General features: G+C 32.4%; 1 protein-coding gene across 1 annotated transcript; it reads right to left on the bottom strand.

The window, feature by feature from the left end:
• Positions 1–7,253: 7,253 nt before the first annotated feature.
• LOC114195902 (probable serine/threonine-protein kinase At1g54610) lies at positions 7,254–11,114 on the bottom strand. The gene is made up of 7 exons (XM_028086342.1): positions 10,709–11,114; positions 10,304–10,588; positions 9,874–10,185; positions 8,094–8,315; positions 7,931–8,025; positions 7,744–7,858; positions 7,254–7,657 (listed from the first exon to the last, which is right to left on the bottom strand). The coding sequence occupies exons 1-7, from the start codon at positions 10,880–10,882 to the stop codon at positions 7,325–7,327; spliced, it is 1,536 nt and encodes a 511-aa protein (XP_027942143.1). The 5' UTR covers positions 10,883–11,114; the 3' UTR covers positions 7,254–7,324.
• Positions 11,115–21,632: the final 10,518 nt, after the last annotated feature.

Raw genomic sequence — 21,632 nt, forward strand, 5'->3', positions numbered from 1 at the left:
ATATGCACTATCTCTTCAGATGCTAACAAACAAGGTAATGTTGTTTCAAGTATTAATTCTTTTCAATCTCATAATGTTATTACATGGATCCTGGATTCGGGAGCCACCGATCATGTCACCATGTCTTTTAAAAATTTCTCTTCCTATTAAAAGATTAATAATATTATGGTTAAACTTCCTAATGGTTTTAAAACTGAAGCCACTCATAAGGGATCTGTAAAAATTTGTGATGAATTATCTTGAATAATGTCTTATATATTCCTAATTTCAAATATAATCTCCTTTGTGTTTCTAAGCTTGTTTTGCATTCAGATATCCAAGTTGTCTTCTCTAACATTGGTTGCTTCATCCAGAATCAAAAAATAGGCAGGAGGATTGGTTCAGTTAACCAACATGTTGGTCTGTACGTTTTCACCATTCCTGATCGTTTTGTCAACTATATTGATAAGTGTAATACTAGCAATTTGTGCCCCAATAGGCTTGGACACATTTTTGATAAAAGATTAGAGCTTTTAAAACAAAAATATTATTGTATTCATCTTAGAAAAGACCATTGTGAAGCCTGTCATATGGCCAAACAGAAGAAACTGCCTTTTCCTAATAGTGATTCTCATGCTCTTAAGATTTTTGATATTATTCATGTTGATATATGGGGACCCTTCCCTGTTTCTTCTTTGCATGGTCATAGATATTTCCTTATTGTTGTAGACGATCATAGTAGATTTACATGGGTTTACATCATGCAAAATAAGTCTGAAACTAGAAAACACCTTATCAGATTTATCAACTATGTTGAAACTCATTTTAATGTTAAAGTTAAAACCATTAGAAGTGATAATGGTCGTGAGTTCACCATGACATATTATTTTAACTCAAAAGGTATTGCACACCAAACTACATGTAATGAAACCCCTGAGCAAAATGGGATTGTTGAGAGAAAACATCAGCATCTTTTGAATGTTACTAGAGCTTTATTATTTCATTCTAAACTCTCAAATCAATTCTGGACTTATGCCCTCATGCATGCAACTTTTTTGATTAATCATATGCCTACGCCTTTTCTTCAAAATACTTCTCCATACGAAAAGATTTATAATAAAACTTATTATTTTAACCAATTAAAGGTTTCTGGATGCTTATGCTATAGTAGTACCCTTTCTACTAATAGGACCAAAATTGACCATTGTGTTAGAGCTAGCATTTTTCTTAGCTTTCCTTGCAATATTAAAGGGTATGTTGTGTATGATATTAAAAATCATGATGTTAAGATATCTCGAAATGTAATTTTCTATGAAGATATCTTTCCTAGTCTAGATACTCCATGTGATAATAACATTGAAGAGATTTCGTTGCCTACACATAATGCTCAAGATTTTGATAATGATGAGTTCATTTCGCACAATGATAATACTGTTTTTTATGCTCCTTCTGATAGTTAATTTGATAATGCTCATAATAATGTCATTGCTACCCCTCCTGACAATCAGTATGAGAACCAAACTGATATTAATCCTCCTAGAACATCCAATAGAGTTAAACAAGCCCACACCTACCTAAAAGACTATGAAGTTAATTTGACACTTGTTTCGTCCAAAAGAAATGTCAAGTACCTTATCAAATCCTTCATTTCTTTTCTAGATTATCTCCCTCTTTCAAATAGGTTGTTCTCACCATTGACAGTAGCAATGAGCCAAAGACTTACAAAGAAGCAGCCTCTAATAGTAACTGGCAAAAAGCCATGCAAGAAGAAATCTCTGCACTAGAGCATAATAATACGTGGACCATCACTACTTTACCTACTGACAAGATAGCAATAGGTTGCAAATGAGTTTTTAAACTCAAACATAGAGCTGATGGTACAATAGAAAGACATAAAGCACGTCTTGTAGCAAAGGGGTACACTCAATTGGAAGGTATGGACTATCTTGACACTTTTGCTCCTGTTGCAAAGCTCAACACTGTAAGGTTTATTTTATCTATTGTTGTTATGAAAAATTGGCCATTAAAACAACTAGATGTAAATAATGCCTTCTTGCATGGTGATTTAAATGAAGTCATATATATGCAATTACCTCTGGGAATGAAAGTTAAAGGAGAAAATCAAGTTTGCTTGTTGAATAAATCTTTATACGGATTAAAGAATGCTAGCCGACAATGGTATGCCAAGCTCTGTTCCTTTCTCCTCATGCATGATTTTAAACAGACCTCAGTTGATCATTCATTGTTTGTTAAGCATGTTCATAATAAAATTACCATTTTGCCTGTCTATGTTGATGATATTATATTAACTGGAAATGATATAGATGTCATCCATGATACTACTACAATGCTTGATAATGCCTTTAAAATAAAGAATCTTGGGGACTTAACCTACTTTCTTGGATTTGAGGTTGCTAGAAATAGTAAAGGTATTCATTTATCTCAAAGGAAATACACTTTAGATATGTTAGATGAAACTGGTATGCTTGAATCATCTCCTGTCAGTACACCTATGAACTTTTCTACAAATTAACCATAGAGGGAGAACAACTTGAAAATCCAACCCATTATAGAAAGCTTATAGGTAAATTAATTTATCTAACAAATACTAGACCCGATATTACATATGCGGTTAACACTTTGAGTCAGTATACTTCAGCACCCACTAAAGCACATCAACAAGCAGCTTCTCGTATTCTTCATTATCTCAAATGTACTGTTGGACAAGGCCTATTTCTTTTTGCCAACAGTGATTTCAAGCTCAAAGCTTATAGTGACTCGGACTAGGCTGCTTGCATTGATACAAGAAGATCTCTCACAGGCTATATCATCTATCTAGGAGATTCTCCCATCTCCTAGAGATCCAAGAAGCAGTCCACTGTTTCCAAAAGCTCATCTGAGGCTGAGTATAGAGCTCTTGCTCAAACTGTTTGTGAAATCCATTGGTTGAGCAATCTCATGAAGGATTTGTCCATCTCTCATCTTCAACCTATTATCATCTATTGTGACAATCTTTCAGCAATCAAAATAGCTTCTAATCAAGTCCTCATGAATGTACTAAACATATAAAAATCGATTGTCACATTATCAGAGATAAAATTCAAGAGGGTGTCGTCAAACTTCTCCCCATTCAAACCCACCTACAACTTGTTGACATTCTAACCAAAGCTTTACCTCCTGCTACTTTCTCCACTTTATGTTCCAAGCTAGGCACTCAAATTATTTACTGTCAGCTTGCGGGAGGGTCTCAGAATAATACTGATATGAAAGACATTAATAATTCTGCTATCACGATCAACAACAAATCCTCACAGTGAAGCGGTAACTCCTCAAACTAATTTTGTTTATTTTGTTACTTTTCTTTTCTCCTTTATAAAGGAGTCTTTGTCCTATGTGTAAACACATATATCGATCTTCTCTTTAAGACTAATAATATGAGTTCCTTTTCACATGTTATCTTTCTCTCTCACCATCAATATCATTTTGTCACTACATGGAAAGCATTACACTTTCTCTCTCACCATCAATATCATTTTGTCACTACATGGAAAGCATTACACTGCAAAATCAGCAGCTCATGCACGATACCTAATAATATGTGTTTTCGTAGTAGTGATAAACACAAAATTTTAGGATTGTTTTGGGTAAACTTTCCCTCTTTTCTCCAATTTTAATTTCATTTTATATGTAGATCTCTTGCATATATATTAGAGTTGTTTGGATGAAAGGATTTATGTGGGCTTGAGTTTGATTTGGAAGTTATGTATGACAGGGTTAGGAATCCTTAAGATGATGTACCTAGGGAGTACGGGTGGGAAAAAATTTTGGTTTTATCAAATTGCTCTACTTTTTGTTTGAACTGGTCCATTAAAAATCCATTTCTTTAATTTCTTTTATCTTGATCCATATTTTTAATCCATTTTTCAGTTCAGTTTTCCATCTTGTTTATATGAATTTTTAAAATTGGAAAATCCGCATTTCGATCTTAATAGGCATCTTTAAGATATCAAGTGTCGTAACTTGCATACTTAAGTTTTCGACAGTTACGAAATACTAGATTAAAATTATTGGTATTTGATTTTGTACATCATTAATTTTGAAAGATTTGGATTACAAGTTGTCACAACTTGCATCTGTTAAGGAAAAAAAGAATAATAAATTATCTCAAATTGCATCTTTAAAATATATCATTAAAAGAATGTACTTTCAAAATAGTTCTATTTCTAGTAAATCATATTTTGGTTAATATAAAAATTAAAAAAAAAACTAATAAATTTTAACTAAAATTACAATATACAATTATTATTTAAAAAAAAATTAAGACATCAAACTGTCAATGGTTTGAATTTTATATTAAACCAAAATAATGTTTTTATAAAATTGTATCCTGAATAGTATTTATTTTCAGTAAGAGAATATAACGTTTATAACATTTATTATGCATTAATATCACTTTAATAAGTTCAATATATTTTTTACAAAATAAAAGTTATAAAATAATTAATAAAATTCAATATACTATAAAAAAAAAACAAGGTAAAATTAACAAACTTATGATTATATAATTGTTTGTAATCCAATATTCAGTCTAGTCGGCTTCGACCAAAATTTGACCAAATTTGATTGTATCGATCTCAACGACACAAGTTTTAGAAATTCAATTTAAATTTATATTATAATAAATGAAATTTGGATTTTGAACTTGATCCAAATATTGGGATCTGGATTTTCAGAAAATCAAATCTAGTTCTGTAGAAAAAAATGGATGTGAATCCAAAATCCGATCCAATTATTTGGATCTAAAATAGATATGGATTAGATCTTTAGAAATCCAATCCATGATCATCCCTACTAGGGAGTTTTGGTATTTTTATCTTTCCCTTCAACTTTAATGTACATGGCTAACTTTGTCCTATATTTAGGTTACAAAGAAAAGTAATTTTGGGTTAGAGAAATAAGTTTTCCTTTTTTGTGATATTACTACTAAAAAAACTCATATATTTCATGTGAATTTTGTTTTGAAAATTTTTTCGTAGCAAATACTTAAAAATTTTGTTATGAAAATAAATTTGCAGGAAATTGCTGCTATTTTTTTGCATAATATTTTATATAAAACACTTTTCGTAACAAATTTTGTATGAAATACTTACAAATTTTATAACTTTGTAAGAAATAATTACCCACAAAGGAATTTTCTGTTAATTTAGATCCTTAGAAAAAATAGCTAGAAAAAGTATTTTCTTACAAATGTTTTTAACAAATTTGCAAGAAAATTCTCATGTAATATTGTAATATGAGAATTTTTTGTAGAGTATTTGGAAAATTAGATTTGTATTGTTGTTACATCACTTGAAATGGAATTGAAAAAAAAAATTGTTGAAGGATTTTAGTATGCATAATTTTGTTTATAATGTAGAAGCTTCTACTCAAATTTTATGTTCTTAAGTGAGTTAAATTTTAGCACTGTTCAATAATTGATGTATGGATATTTGAAAGGATAATGATAATTTGAAAATATCATTATTCAATTTGAAATAGTGTGTTATGGTTCTAGTTTCTTGTGTGTTAATTGATGTACCAAAAGAATTAAAAATCTTGATGATATTTAGTTTGTTGTATGCATTTATTTTAACTCAAGAATGGGATAATTGAGTAATTATACCTGATAGTATATTTTGGTTTTGATTTTTCAATAGTGTGCTTTATATCCTAATTAGATTTGAACATGGTTTAAGGGTACAAAATTATTGTCTTAATTAGATTTGTCATTAGTGTCTTGAATAACTTAGTTAGATAACTCAAACAACATAGATTAAAAAATTTTGTTTCTACTTAACGGAACCATTTTTCAACATTTTTCAATAAAATGTTGAAAAATTTTGTTTCTCAACATAGATTCATGAATTCTTAATGATCATTTTTTTTTTTCAACAAAATCATTTTTCTCAAAATTTTGCCACTATGGGACTTGACTAAATTTCGTTCAAAAAAAAAATTATGTAGAAGTAACTCTGATGAGATCAAATGAGCATAATTTTATTTTGTTTAGTGAACTGTCTATAAAATATTAGTTATTGTGATTTAAAGTGTTATGTTATGTAAAATTTAATAAATTTTTTTATATAAATATTATCACCCCAACATAAAACATTAAACTCACGTTAATATATTAATGTAGGAGCGAAAATATGGGAAGATTTAATGAGACATGGATTAACTCATGCAAGGAACTCCAACATTAAATTTCACCCAAAATCTTAAAATAATATATTTGTGAATTTTTTTTCTTATATGCTGCTCAAATTATTTATTTTTATTCAACATGAAAGTTAAACTCTTCCTCTGATTTCTAACATTTATTGAATAGTATTTACTAGAAAGGTAATACATTTGTGATTGCTTATAATGCAAGTATCGAATGATATATATATATATATATATATATATATATATATATATATATATATATATATATATATATATATATATATATAAATAGATAGATATAGTTTTATTTTATATTTCTTTTACTTTTTAGTGAGGATATAGTGTAAATAAATTTGATCAAATAATTTTTTTTTTATTAAAAGTGAAAATATGTCTGGCTATAACTTTTTTTACCAACCTAAATTAGATAATTTATCATTGAAATTCAATTTTATTTTTCATTTATAGATTTTCCTCTCTTAAATGAGAAATTACACTGTTAATTAACGATTCAGATTATAAAAAGAAAAAAACTGTAATCGTATAACAAACTTTTAAAGCTAATTATGATCTTAAAATTAATGTCTACGAATGTACTTAATCTTTTAAGCTACACGAAGTAAATTAAGTATCCGCCTTCAACATCTTTTGCATAGGGCTTTGAATTCACTAAAATCTTCAAATCCTACTCGAAATGTTTTCCTTACACAGTCTTCAATTACAAAGAAAAGTATTCACCATAACGAAAGGAATTTGAGATTGAATGCAAACACAAACACATGATCCTATATACTACTTATTTCACTCTCAATAATTATTTCTTAGAAATGAAAAGTTACAACATATCCAGAATAAGGACAATCGTTTATTTGTATAACTTTGAAATAAATATAATAAATACTAGAATAAAAAATTCAAATTGAATCACACTAAGCAGATAATGAAATTCCCCGATCCAAACTTTTTATTTAGAGTTTAATTTTGATCCCAAGTTCTAAATTTTTATCACATTAACATTTAATAATGTCGGATCTCATCGTTAAAAATGTCTGACCAATCATGGTCGAACTTTTTAATGATGTAATCAACATAATTAAATGATAACGAAAAAAAAAATGATGTTTAGAATGGATCAAAATTAAATATGTTTATTAGATAAGGTATAGAGGTTTGGTAGCTTGTCTGGACCAAGTCGATAATCCAAGTGAGAGAAGGATTTTGGAAGATGAGGAACTTGGGTGGCTTGAATCATAGAGGCCTGTAAGAGTGCATTATAGTGGTTTATGTTCTTAAGAGCATTTGGGCTACCCTCTGTTTTGGGAGATTTTCTCACACTGCCACTGGACAGAAAACTTGGTGATAAAGATGTATTTGTGCTCCCTTCATTCGTGAATGGTCTTGACCCAGATGATGTGCTGCTAGTAGCACTATGCACAGTTTCTTGACTCTGCTTCTGTTGTTCCACATTCTTCTGTCAATCGCATCAGTGTACAAAATTCAACATGTGTGTAACGGTCTAAATATGATGAAATTGACAAAGTGTGGTTAGTTACTCACCTCTTTTGATGATTCTGTAACTTGACGAGGTTGTTCGGGAATCTGGGTTTTTCGTGATTCAGCTTCACTTTTACTTGTTTGAGATGGTTGCGCTCTTTTGGAAACCCTGTGCCTACTTCAATATGAAAGCGAAAAAAGAATAATTTAGTTGATATCATGTTGAAAGCTCATAAACACTTCAATATACCTTTTGGTTCTCTTAGTTTGTAAGCGTTCATCCTCGTCTTTGTTGATTACTGGTAAAGCTGAAGGGTCACATGCTAATGGACTGCATCGGAAGAACTGGAAGCAGTGCACAAAAAGTTTACTAAAATTTGTTGGAAAAATGTGTGAATAGCAGAAAAACATACTTCAGTTTGAAGGGCAGAGGCAGCAGTTCCACGATTTGTAGGGTTGAGATGAAGAAGTGTGGTCAAGAGAGGGTGCGAAGAGGAAGGAAATTTGCTGAAGTTTTCTTGGTACGTAGGTTTGTAATGGTGTGTAGGACGGTAGCTAGTTGTTAGCTTCAGCTTTTTGAAGTAATCCTCTGAAGGAGAACCACAAAGTTTGAAAATCATCTGAATCTGTTCAACCTGTATTATATACACGTTAAATGCTTGCTTACAATAAGAATCAGCATTTCAACCTACTATTAGCTGCACCTACCATCACTCAATAACAAGATCAATATAAATATTATCATCATCACCACAAAAAATCATTAAATAATAAAAATTAATTAATCATTGACTAAATTTGAGAACATTTTTGTAAATTAAAAATAATTAAGTAGATAACTGAAATCTCGGTAACAGATTTTAATTCATAAATTAATTATAATTTTTTATTAATGATAGAAATTAATTTAGATATCAATAATTTTTAGTATGACTAATTAATTTATGTTTAATTTAGTTGTTTAATTTTTTTTTAATATATTTATAGATAGTCAGTTCAATTAATCATTTTAAAATATAGAATTTCACTAATAAATTTCTTTTACTTGAAATAAATTAAGCAAGATAAAAAAAATCCCACCACAGGAGTAATATAACATAAGTTCTACAATTTTATAAATGAAGATAAACCTAGATGTTAAATTTTTACTTGCAATTTACTTCATTACTAAAGTAAACATATAATTTATCCTTTACCCCATAATTTAAAATTCCACTTGTCTAAAATTTTTAAAAGAACTCATTTCACTTTATATATATATATATATTCTGAAAGGCTTTCAAAACATTAAAAACACAGCAAAATTTATTTGAAAATATTTGCAGTTATCAAATTTAAAGTTACAATTAATTAAGCATGTCCTTTTATACCTTTTTACACTTGCCAACTAATTTGGCTAATTTTAAAAGTATTTTTTATTTAATTATCTAATTTACATACCATCAAATAAAAACATGTGAGACTTATAGAAGACATAAACAATCATATATAAGTCCATCACATAAACAACCATATATAAGTCCATCGACAATAAAATTAAGAGAAAGGAGATAAAATTAAGGGCAAAAGAACAAAACCAAGGTTTCCTCTAACATGCATAGACATGACCAGACGATGGAAATTGTAATTTGTAACCTTCTCTTTCGGAGTCGTACGTAAAAGGAAGCATCTTCAACCGCAACATAAAAAGATAATATCCAAATTCAAGAATTGGACGGCAAGGTATTGATTTCCTTAAAACTATGATGTTTTCTGTATTGTTATTTCCTTTTTGTTTCCACCAACCTTTTGGGCCTTCATCAAACTCATACAAAAGATCCCCTTTCAGAAAAAAAATTCAAACAGAAGAGGACAATTGGTTTTCCCGTACACCACGCATATTTTCAAGATTCTAAACATTGAGGTGGCATAAAGAGATCTTCCAATATGTTCTGTTTCTCTTAATTAACGAAGTTTTTCTCGTTACCGAAGTGACCTTTTGCCGGATTTTCTTGGTCGTTGCTGATAAAATAAATTAGTCATATTCCCACGTATGATACCATGCATAAAGTAAGGTTGGATCATAGGATTGGATTAATTTATTTATAAAACGCTTTTCAAACTATTGTAAACATCTGAACATGCATGAAATGGATTATATTGTTGACTTTGGAATCTAAATGTTTGATTAATATGGTAATACCAAAGTTTTACCTCTGTCCTGCCAGGCATAATTGGTCTTCCGACAAACATCTCAGCCAAGAGGCACCCTGCACTCCAGAGATCAATGCTATATCCATAATCAGTTGAACCCAAAAGAAGTTCTGGAGCTCTATACCAAAGTGTTACCACTCTATTTGTTAGAGGTTTTCCAGATTCAATGGAAGTTGCAAGCCCAAAATCTGCAATTTTCAGCACCCCTTTTCTGTCTATTAACAAGTTAGAAGCCTTAATATCTCGGTGCATAATTCCCCTCTCGTGACAGTGCTGCAGACCACAAAGTAGCTGCTGCATATAGCACTTGATCTGGCACAAAAGAAATTAATAAAAAATACTGCATATAGCACTTGAATGCGTATCTGCAACAAAAAACATCTCAAATTGTAAGCTTTTAACTGTCGGAAAACGAGGTACTAAAGGGAACCTGCGGTTCGGTGAGTGTCTCCCCGGGTCGAGAGATAATGCGAGTGAGATCAGACTGCATGAAGTCAAAAACCAGATAAAGACTGTACTGCATTCTCGATGTAGCTAATCCTTTAAGCTTGATGACATTGGGATGATCAAGCTTCTGCAACATCATGATCTCTCTTGCCATAAACTTTATGCTTTCAGAATCCGACGTGTCAAACCTTACCTTCTTCAAAGCAACAATCTTTCCCGTGCCCTTCTCTCTCGCTTTGTACACATTGCTATACGTTCCACGTCCTATCTGCATCACCAAACGGAAATCCATTTCAGTTTCGTGCCACTACACAAACAGATTATGTAATGATAAAAGTAGATGAATGCGTTCATGCATGCAATATATATGTTTGTGCAAATATGTTACCTTGGCAAGTTTTTCATAGGAATCAGCGCTCTTGGGGACAAGCTTAGCGAGAACATTGGTGGGGATGTTATCGAGTAACCACTTCGGCCACCCATCCACAAATTCATTCTTGGACTCATTAGAATCCAAATCTTTACTACTCTTACTTTCTTTAGCAGCATCCTCTGGAACCATGTTCTTCTCTTCTTTAGCAACTGTTTTTTCCTTTTGTCCTCCTCCTCGGACGACATCACCACCTGAATCCTTATTCACACTCACACGCGCTCTCTGTCTCTGAGTGTCCCTTTTCACCCTCTCTCCCACATTAGAGGAGCGTGGGCGTGAACCCTTGCGGCTCAAGACTCTCTTCACTGGGTGATTCCGGCGCTGAGCCTCGGAAGGCGGAGAAAACTTGCCACAAACGCATCCCATGAAAGCTAGGAGCAGATAGAAAGCGGGTGATACTGATATATCATGAAACTAAAGCGATATTAATAGGGTGGTGGAAGAAAGAGAGAGGGGATTGTGGTTGAATTGATGAGTACAGCAACAAAGGATTAAGAAGAAGAGGCTAAAGGGAAGGCTGAGTTTAAGCTGTGCTGGCATGTCCAAGAACAGTGTGAAAGGGTGGTGAGCAGAACTATGTAATGTCCATCAAGGGTGATTGAGGGAGACTCTTGAAATTTAATGATTGGATTATTCATGAGACCCACAACTGTGGTTGGTACTAACGAACCGGCACCATGGAAATTGTTTCCTCACAACACTGGCGTTATGCTACACAACTCCTTATTAATTAACGTATTCCATATGGATAAAACAAAATAGAAGGACAGACTAGACAGGTAGAAAGTAAGTCAAGAGAACAAAAACTTCTATTAAAGAAAAATTTATAAAATCAACATTAACTTTTCAAAGTTATTAACATGTTTTTCTATCTATAAATAAGAAAAGGACATCTATTAAGAAATAAGATATTAGTAAGTTTATCTTATTACCATCGTTGGCGGGTAAACTTAAACGTGGATAGTTGGAAGTTGTTTTAATTGTCTAGGAGAATGCAAAAGGTTGAGAGTGGGTCTAGTATTAATTAATCATGCAATAGAGTTCATTAATTATGAGTTAGGTAGTAGTGGTTATATTTAATGAATGTAGTTGAAGGGTCATGTCCAGAGGTCTATAAAAGGATCATGTAGTGTGTTATTTCAAAACACAACAAATCTGAATATAAGAGTGTTTATCCAGAGAGACTTGTTTGTCAACAAATTGGCATCAGAGCTTGAGAGCCTGAGTGTTTGAGTGAGTTAGAGAGTTTGATCGAGATGGCCACCTTAGCTAACGACATGTCCCTGCCGAAGTTATCAAAAGGCGTCAGCTATGATAACTGGAGCCTGCAAATGAAGGCTTCCTTGGTTCCCAAGAAGTATGGGAGGTGGTCGAAAATGGGCACCAAGAACTAGAGGACATTGGAGAAATGACGATAGCCAGCTTGCTACGCTAAAAGCAACACGAGCAAATGACAAAACAACTCTGTAGGTACTGTACCGAGCTGTTGATGAGTCCGGCTTTGGGGAGATAGCAAATGCTATGTCTTCAAAAGAAACGTGGGATATTCTGGAGAAGGCATACAAAGGGGATAACTGTGTGAAGCAAGTTCGGCTTCAAACTCTCATAGGCGAGCTTGAAAGGATGAGGATGAAGGAAGATGAAGGGGTTGTCGAGTACGTCTCCCGAGTTGAGACCGTAGTGAATCAGCTCAGTAGAAATGGAGAGATATTGCCCGCTTGCCGAGTGGTGGAGAAAATCTTGAGGTCGTTAACCGACGACTTCGAGAATATAGTTTGCGCAATAGAGGAATCCAAGGACTTGATAGCGCTCTCGGTGGAAGAGCTTGCTGGGTCTCTTGAAGCGCATGAGCAACAAAGAAGGAAGAAGAAGGAGGAGTCCCTTGATCAAACACTCCAAGCAAAGGCAACCATTAGGGAGAAAAAGGTTCCTTATACTCAGAACACTCGAGGTCGAGGTGGTAAAGGCAAAGGAGGATATGAAAGAGGTCAAGAACAGGTCGGCCAACAAAACTGGCGTGGCTGAGGACAAGGTGGAAGTCGTGGTGGTAGAGGTCGAGGAGGTCAGTCGAACAACTCAGGAGTTGAGTGCTTCAAATGTGGTAAGTACGGTAAAAACTGCTACTCAGGAGTTAAATGTTACAATTGTGGGAAGGTTGGACATTTTGCAAAGGACTACCGATCTGAAAGCAAGAAGGAAATGAACTTCCTTTCTGAGGATGTTGAGGAAGAAGGAGTATTAATGATGTCCAGGAGATCAGGTGTCGAGCTAAGTACGAGCTATTCTGACAATTTAGTTTGGTACCTTGATACAGGAGCAAGCAACCACATGTGCGGGGACGAGAATCTTTTTAAGGAGCTCACCAAAAGTCAAATCAATTGATTGCCCGAGTAGAGATGAAGAAGAACAGGATGTACAAGCTGGACCTGAAAATAGTCCAAGAGAGGTACTTGAAACTTGACGTGAAGGATGAAGCTATGATGTGGCATTTCCAGTTTGACCACTTGCATTTTGGTGGGTTGGCCGAGTTGGTGAAAAAAAAAATGGTACAAGGACTCCCGACTGTGGAGCTTGAAAAGAAATTTTGTGAAGACTGCGTGCTTGGGAAGCATCTGAGGACCTCATTTCCAAGGACTACCGAGTACCGGGCAAAGGAACAACTCAGATTAATTCACACAGACATTTGTGAACCAATTACCCCTGAATCTTTTAATGGGAAAAGGTATTTCATTTCTTTCATAGATGATTTTTCAAGAAAAACATGGGTGTATTTTTTGAAGGAGAAATTCGAGGTGTTCCAAGTGTTTAAAAGGTTCAAAGCAATGGTTGAAAAGGAGACCGACATGCCTATCAAATATGTTAGGTCTGACCGAGGAGGCAAGTTCATCTCATTCGAGCTCATGAAGTATTGTGAGGAGCAAGGAATAAGGAGATTTCTGACAACATCATACTCACCCCAACAGAATGGAGTAGCTGAGAGGAAAAATCGAACCATACTTGACATGGTTCGAACAATGTTGAAAAGCAAGAACGTGCCTAAGGAGTTATGGGCGGAAGTAGTGCAATGTGCCATCTATGTGCAAAATAGATGTCCACATGCTAAGCTGAACAAGAAGACACCGCAAGAAGTTTGGAGTGGAAGAAAGTCGAGTGTGTCTCACCTCAAAGTGTTCAGCAGCATTGCTTATGTTCATGTTCCAGCTCAACAAAGGACCAAACTTGAAGATCAGAGCAAGAAGTACGTGTTTATTGGGTACGATGAAAAAACCAAGGCGTATAGGTTTTTCAACCCAATAACAAAGAAGGTGATTATGAGCCGAGATGTTCAAGTTGATGAAGAGAGCGAGTGGAAGTGGAACAACTCGGAGAAGGAATCTAGAAGCTTGGAAATAGATACACCACCAACTATGAGAAATCATGAGACTTCTGATGAAGAAGATGAACCTCTACAGGCTAGAGCGCGAAGCTTGCAAGACATACAACTTGATTGACGAAGTACATGTTGTATGTTTCTTGGCAGATTCAGAAGACTTAAGCTTTGAAGAGGCTATGCAAGAGTACAAGTGGCAAAAGGAGATGAATGAAGAGATCAGAGCAATCGAACGCAACAACATGTGGGAGCTAACCGATCTGCCCAAAGGAGCTCGGCCTATTGGTGTAAAGTGGGTGTACAAAATGAAAATAAATACTGATGGTGAAGTTGAGCGATATAAAGTTTGAGTCGTAGTGAAGGGGTACAAGCAGAAGGAAGGAATAGAGTATGATGAAGTATTCGCCCCAGTTACGAGGATGGAAACAATCAAGTTGTTGATTTCCTTAGCAGCTCAACACAGATTGATAATCTTGCAGATGGATATGAAGCCAGCATTTCTAAATGGAGTCTTGGAGCAGGAAGTATATGTTGAACAACCACTCGGATACATGCGAAGAGACGAAGAGAAGAAAGTGTTGAGATTGAAGAAGGCACTTTATGGCTTGAAGCAAGCTCCACAAGCATGGAATGAAAAAATTGACACCTACTTCAAGAAGAATGGGTATGAGTAGTGCCCTTATAAACATGCTTTTTACATAAAGAAGAAAGGAGAAGATGTGATGTTCATTGCCCTCTATGTTGAAGGAGTTCGAGATGACCGACTTAGGTCTTATGAAGTATTTCCTTGGTTTAGAAGTCGTTCAAGGGAAGGACGACATCTTTGTGTCGCAAGAAAGGTATGCTGAGGAGGTCTTGAAGAAGTTTAAGATGACGAGTTGTAACCCGATTTCCACCCCTATGGAATCGGGCACAAAACTTTCTAAATATGCAAATGGAGACCGAGTTGATGCAAGCAAATACCGAAGTCTGATTGGAAGTCTCAGGTATCTTACAAATACCAGACTAGATTTAATGCTGAGTGTTGGAATAACAAGTCGGTATATGGAGGAACCAAGGTATACTCATTGGAAGGCCTTAAAGAGAATTCTAAGGTACGTGAGAGGAACGATGTCACTTGGCCTAATGTATACTAGGACGGATGATTACCGACTAGTCAGCTACTCAAACAATGATTGGTGTGGAGATGTTGATGACCAAAAAAGCACATCCTGGAGCACCTAGCTTTCACCTAGCTTTCAAAGAAATAGCCCATTGTAACACTATCAACATGTGAAGCAGAATATGTTACAGCATCCTGGAGTGTCTGCCATGCAGTTTGGATTAGAAACCTTCTAAGCAAACTGGAATTAAAGTAAGAAAAGGGGACTGTGATCCGAGTTGATAACAAGTCAGTCATTGAATTGGCAAAGAACCCGGTCAATCATGAGAGAAGCAAGCACATTGATGTTTGATTTCACTTCATCCAAGAACAAGTTAAAGAAGGAAATGTAGAGTTGGACCACGTCGAAGGTCGAGCACACGCTGCAGATATGTTTACAAAGCCGTTGTCATCCTCTCTGTTTGAGAACAACAAGATGATACTTGGAATGAAGGACAAGAAGAGCATTTAATGTGGGTAGTTGGAAGTTGTTATAATTGTCTAGGAGACTGCAAAAGGTTGAGAGTGGGTCTAACATTGATTAAGCATGCAACAGAGTTCATTAATTGTGGATTAGATAGTAGTTATATTTAATGAATGTAAAGGACCATGTAGTACTTTGTTCCAAAACACAAAAAATCTAAATATCAAAGAGTGTTTATCATATAGACTTGTTTCTCAACAACCATGTTCTCATTAAAAATATATATAACCGACTACTTATTGACATAAAATAAAGTTAAGAGCGCTTGAAATTACACTCTCATAAGATACTTTATAGTTACAAATTATTTAATTTATAAATCTGTATTTTTTTAAGTTTAAATCAAATCTAATTGGTTAACGTTTGTCCCAGAAATTGTTTAGTCAGGATTTTGATTTTGATTTTTGTTATTTCGGTTGAAATATTTTTCCTTCTTTCTAAAAATTTGTTCGGTGATCAGAATGTTATTTGTCTAATTTGAATGGTGCATCCTTGACACGATTTCGATCGAAATATCCTCAATTTGATCTCGATCAAAGCATTGCTAACACACTCTCAAGTAAAGCTTCACTAGTTTGACCTCAATTGTAGCATTAATGGTACAACCTCACTTATCACTTGACCCAAAAGTCTATTTATACTACACGCCTGCAAATTGTAAACTTAACTAGGATAACAAGGTTAAAAAGATTAATAGATCCGATTCATCACATAAACTTTTCCTTATTTTTTTTAAAGAATAATTTATAACAAAGTCAACAAATAATAAATCATTTTACTAACAATAGTAATACACAAAACATATGTAACTGCTCGTATTGCCTTTGATCCAAAAAAAATTATAACAAAAAAAATTAGATAATGAGGGAATAACTTTGACTATAATGCAATCACTATGTAAAAATAAATGATATTTAGCACCGGTCAAACTTTAAAAAGTAAAAACACACATTAATTAGTTAATAGTGTCACAATTGTCTTGTATATACATATAACTCTAAAATCATGAAAAATTCACAGTCACACATATTAAAAAATTACTTCTTCTATTGCAAATAGTATAAATAAGAAAAAAAGGTTTAATTAGATTTTAAATATCTGGTAAAATTTATAGGAAAGTTTGTTCTTAATATGATATTAAAATTATTTTGAAAAACTTATTTTAAACAAATTTATTATTTATTATATCTATAGTATCATTTACTATTAAACCTATAAATATCTAGTCTTACATCGGTAATATCTCCTTAAAAGTGGAAATAAATAAATAAATAATATAGTTCCATTTTTTCTAACAAAATTGTAAAGCAAAGAACATCCATAAAATTGAAGGGCAAAACCCTTTCCGGAGATGGTATTCATAGTTAAAATTGAAAAGTGAAAAAAATTATGTAATATTTAATGTATAATTAAATACGTTTTTAGTTTTTGAATTTATATGTAAAATTAGAATTATGCTCTCTCTTAACTATTGATATATTTTGATTCTAATAAAATTTAAAAGTAAATTAATATTTTTTTTTTTAACTTTTTTTAGTCTTTTAAATAATATTTCAAAATAATATTTAAATTAGAATGTGTCAAAATGATATAAATAATTTAAATGTCATCTTAAAATGTTGACACATCAAAAAAATTTAATACAATTATTTTATAAAGACTTTAACCATTCATTTTAAAATTTAAAAATCAAAATATCAAAATATGAAACATATACGAATTCTAATTTTTTTATGAAAATTTAACCGTTTAACCGTTTAACGGTTTAATATACAAAGGTCAGAGTTATTTGTCTTTTTACTTTTGTTTTTCATCATTTTTTGTATCTACAGTATCTACTTCTCCAGTTTTTCAATCAGCAATAATCTCCAGAACTCCTCCGATGTATCATCTAAAGCTGCCACCAAACAAATCCAACGATGCTAACACTGTTTTTCCACTGCATGCCAAATCAACTCTTAGCTGGCCCTGCGTCACAATCTTATAAAGTTCCTACAATCATGCTTTTGTACTATTTTAAACATAATAACATGGAACATAAAACATAATCACCATAGGGTTAAGTTTTTAATTAAAAAAATCTAAGTATCCATTTAATTATTGTGCCTATCTTCACACAACATATTTTTTAACTAAAAGAACTGGTAGCTATTTTACGTAGATAATCATCTTTTCCTGCTAAAATTTATTTTCTAGTTTCTAGGCATCTTTTCTGCCAAAAGTGAAAAGGTGAAAAAAAAGTCGATATGCTATTTCAGGTTAAATATTTTTTTAATTGTTTTCATTAAAATTTGTGACTGATTTAACAAAAGAAATTAATACACTACAAGAATTTGCAAGTTTAACTACTAGAAGTTATTTGTAACATAAATATAACTATTTATTGCTAACAAAACTATTTTCTAGTTGGGCATCAGTTTTGTCAAAAGTCCAAAAGTGAAAAAACAAATGTCACAATCTTATTTCAACTAAAATATATTTCAATTATTATTACAAAAAAGTATTATTTTAATAAAATATTTTAATATGGTAACTGTATTTCTTGAATATTAAATAAATATTTTTAAAGTATTGTAAAAAAGTCTTGGATATATATTAAATTTATATTAATAGAGGAATTGTTTAATATATTTTTTTATCCTGATCGTTTTGGTAAATATCTAATTAAGAAGTTTATATAGAAAATAACCTTTCAAAATATACGCTTTGACAAAACCATATCACTACCTCTTCTTTTCATAGAATTATTTTTTTCATAGATTCAGTTCCGACAGTGACGACGACAAGAAATTGGTTGAAGTAGCCGAGAGCTTTTGTTTCTTGATTCACTGATTTTTCTTTTTTGATTATTGATTTTAAGCCAAGTTATTTTCGCTTTCGCAACGTTTTTCCTCGTTTTTTTTTTTTTTTTTTTGTGCTATATGGTTTTCGTTCCCAAATTTGTCTTCATGCCTCTTTTCAAAACTCGTGTTTTACGAAATGTTGGAAAATTAAAAGGAAACCTGGTCTACATTTTTAACTTGCTTAAAACTGAAGAGTATACCCCTTATTTGGTAATAACAAGGGATCCTATGATCAAGTGCAATTAGGATAAGATTTAGGAAATTTAGGGTCTAATACCCTATAGAATGTGTAGACACTACTGCTCATAGAAGTTCCATAAATTATATAAATAAATATAGATGAATTTATATATATACGAAATTGTAATTAAAATTTTGATAGCTAATTTTACAGACGAATTTACAAACTAATTATAACTTTTTATTCATAATAACGAATTTTGTCGCGCTCAATCGCATTTATCTCCCCATTCATTGTAAGTCGTCACTCCTCATCTTGAACATCTAATGTAGCTCTCATATTCATCTTCACTTGGAACTATTTTTGCAAATTTTAAACATCTTGTTCAAGTTCCAAGCGCTGCTTTTGCAAAGTCTATTCCCTTCTCTCTAAGCTTGTTTGTAGAATTGAATTGGCTCTAACCTGCTTTTCAATTATTTGTTGCAAATCTATTTTTGCAATCTATAACCTTTGGATTACAATCTCTTCTTCAAATTTTAGGCTACTCAAGCTTTCCACATGCTCCACTGAGCTATCTGAGTACTCCACTTGCTCTGCCAACTTATATAAGGTATCTACATGCTCCATTAAGCTAACTAGGCTCCCCACCGAGCTATACAGGTTATTCACTTGCTCCACCGAGCTATCCGGGTTGTTAATCTGCTTCATCAAGTTGTTTGGGCTATTTGTATATCTTTCGATTGTCTTGTCAAGTTCTCCTTGTAACACCTCGTATAAGATGCCACTGATAACAATTATTTTGAAGTAAAACATCCAATAAGATTTTTTGATACCATCCTATTAAACTAGGAAAATTCAAAACTTTAAAACACAGTACCTGCCAATTTCATACAAATAAAATCCATGCAGAAATAATTAAGAATTAACCTCCATGGTTAATATTTTAAATGTAAAGCTAAAAATTACTCGTGGAAAACCATAGCAATAAAACCATCTCAAAATATTTTGTAAATAATTAGAAAAGAAAATTCCCAAAGCTTTTCCCACGCGTCTTTACTCCTCGCCAGTAGCACTTGTATCGTCCTCTAACCCGCATAACACAAGTTATACATTCATTGCACAAATGCAAACAAAAGAAAGGGTGAGCTAACATCAAACCATTAATCATGATTAATTCGCATCATCTCACCCAATAAACATCACATTGCATAACACATCAATCCATAACAAATGCTTTCACCAAGAAGGATATCAATTTAATCATGAACTTGAACACGCACATGCATACACCATCATGAATATGCCAAACCAATCACTAATTATGCAAACCAACGTCAATAGAAGATGAATAGTAACCCTCGCATATAAGACTACACATGATGCCACTTCCCATTACTTTCGTACTGAGCCTCTACGAAGTATACAACTTCTCATTACTCGTATCATGAGCCCTGGCGAAACGTACCACTTTCCATTACTCATCGCGTGAGCCCCGACCAAGTGTACCTTATCGTTACTCATATCAAGAGCCCCAATGAAGCGTACCACTTTCCATTACTCATCATGTGAGCCTCGACCAAGTGTACCTTCTAATTACTCATATTAAGAGCCTCGGCGAAGCGTATCACTTCCAATTACTCATCTCGTGAGCCTTAGCCAAGTGTACCTTCCCATTACTTTTTATCGAGAGCCTTGACCAAGTACACATATCCAAACAATTGTGCAGAGTTACATTGCTTACCTTCATAACCACATATGACGCACCTCCTCGAGCTCATATATAAAATCACAAACACATGAATATCTCCATTCATGATCAATAACCACAAGGCACATCAATATCTCACCATTACATGTATGTCAACACATGAACATCATAACCTTATTTTCGTACACCTTAGGAGAATCATAATAAATTCCCATAAAACCATCAACACAAAATGTTACATTCAACACACAATCTTGTACAACCAAACAATATATAAACTAGGAAGAAGTCACAACCATTGCCCCAAAATGTCAAATGACAAATAATAACAATGATAATATTAAATATCAGAATAACAATAATAACAAAATAAAACAACAACAACAACAACAACAATAATAATAATAATAATAATAATAATAATATCAAAACAAAAAAAATAATAATCATAATAATAAATAAATAAAATAAAATATAACAATAAAAATAAAATAATATTAATAACAATAATAATAATAATAAAATAAAACATTAATAAAATAATAATAATAATAATAATAGAGTAAAGTAAAACTATTATAATAATAATAATAATACTAATAATAATAATAATAATAAAATAAAACAATAATAATAACAATAAAATGAAATAAACAATAATAATGAAATAATAATAATAGTAATAAAATAATAATAATAATAAAACAATAATAACAATAAAAATAAAATAAAACAATAATAATAATAATAATAAAATTAAAAAAATAGTAATAAAACAAATTTTCAACTTTTACCCATCATTCACTTTTATTTTTAGGTTAAAATACTCTCTTGGTCCATGTTTTTGTTCAAAAATCTCAAATAGGTCCTAAGATTTTTTTTAGTTTCAATTAGGTCCATATTTTTTAAAATGTGTAACAATTAGGTCCATCCCGTTAGTATGGTGTTAACGGTGTTAAGGATGTGCAACGTGTCAACTCCTCTTTTTTTTTGAATTTTTTTGAATTTTGGTAATTTTTTTTAAAACTTTTTTAATCTTTTTTTCAAAATTATTTATGCCACGTGTCACGTCAATATTGTGCCACCTGTCAAGTCAGTAAGGTGACACGTGTCAAATCATCGTCTGAATCTCAATTTGGTCCATATATTTGT

The sequence above is a fragment of the Vigna unguiculata genome, chromosome 9, assembly GCF_004118075.2.
Source record: "Vigna unguiculata cultivar IT97K-499-35 chromosome 9, ASM411807v1, whole genome shotgun sequence".
In the NCBI taxonomy this organism is placed as follows: domain Eukaryota; kingdom Viridiplantae; phylum Streptophyta; class Magnoliopsida; order Fabales; family Fabaceae; genus Vigna; species Vigna unguiculata.

Coding starts and splice junctions, on each gene's coding strand:
- LOC114195902 (XM_028086342.1), bottom strand. CDS start 10,882: ATGGTTCCAGAGGATGCTGCTAAAGAAAGTAAGAGTAGTAAAGATTTG. Junction 7,859..7,930: donor CAAACTAAGAGAACCAAAAG/GTATATTGAAGT, acceptor TTCATATTGAAG/TAGGCACAGGGTTTCCAAAA. Junction 7,658..7,743: donor TTACAGAATCATCAAAAGAG/GTGAGTAACTAA, acceptor TGCGATTGACAG/AAGAATGTGGAACAACAGAA.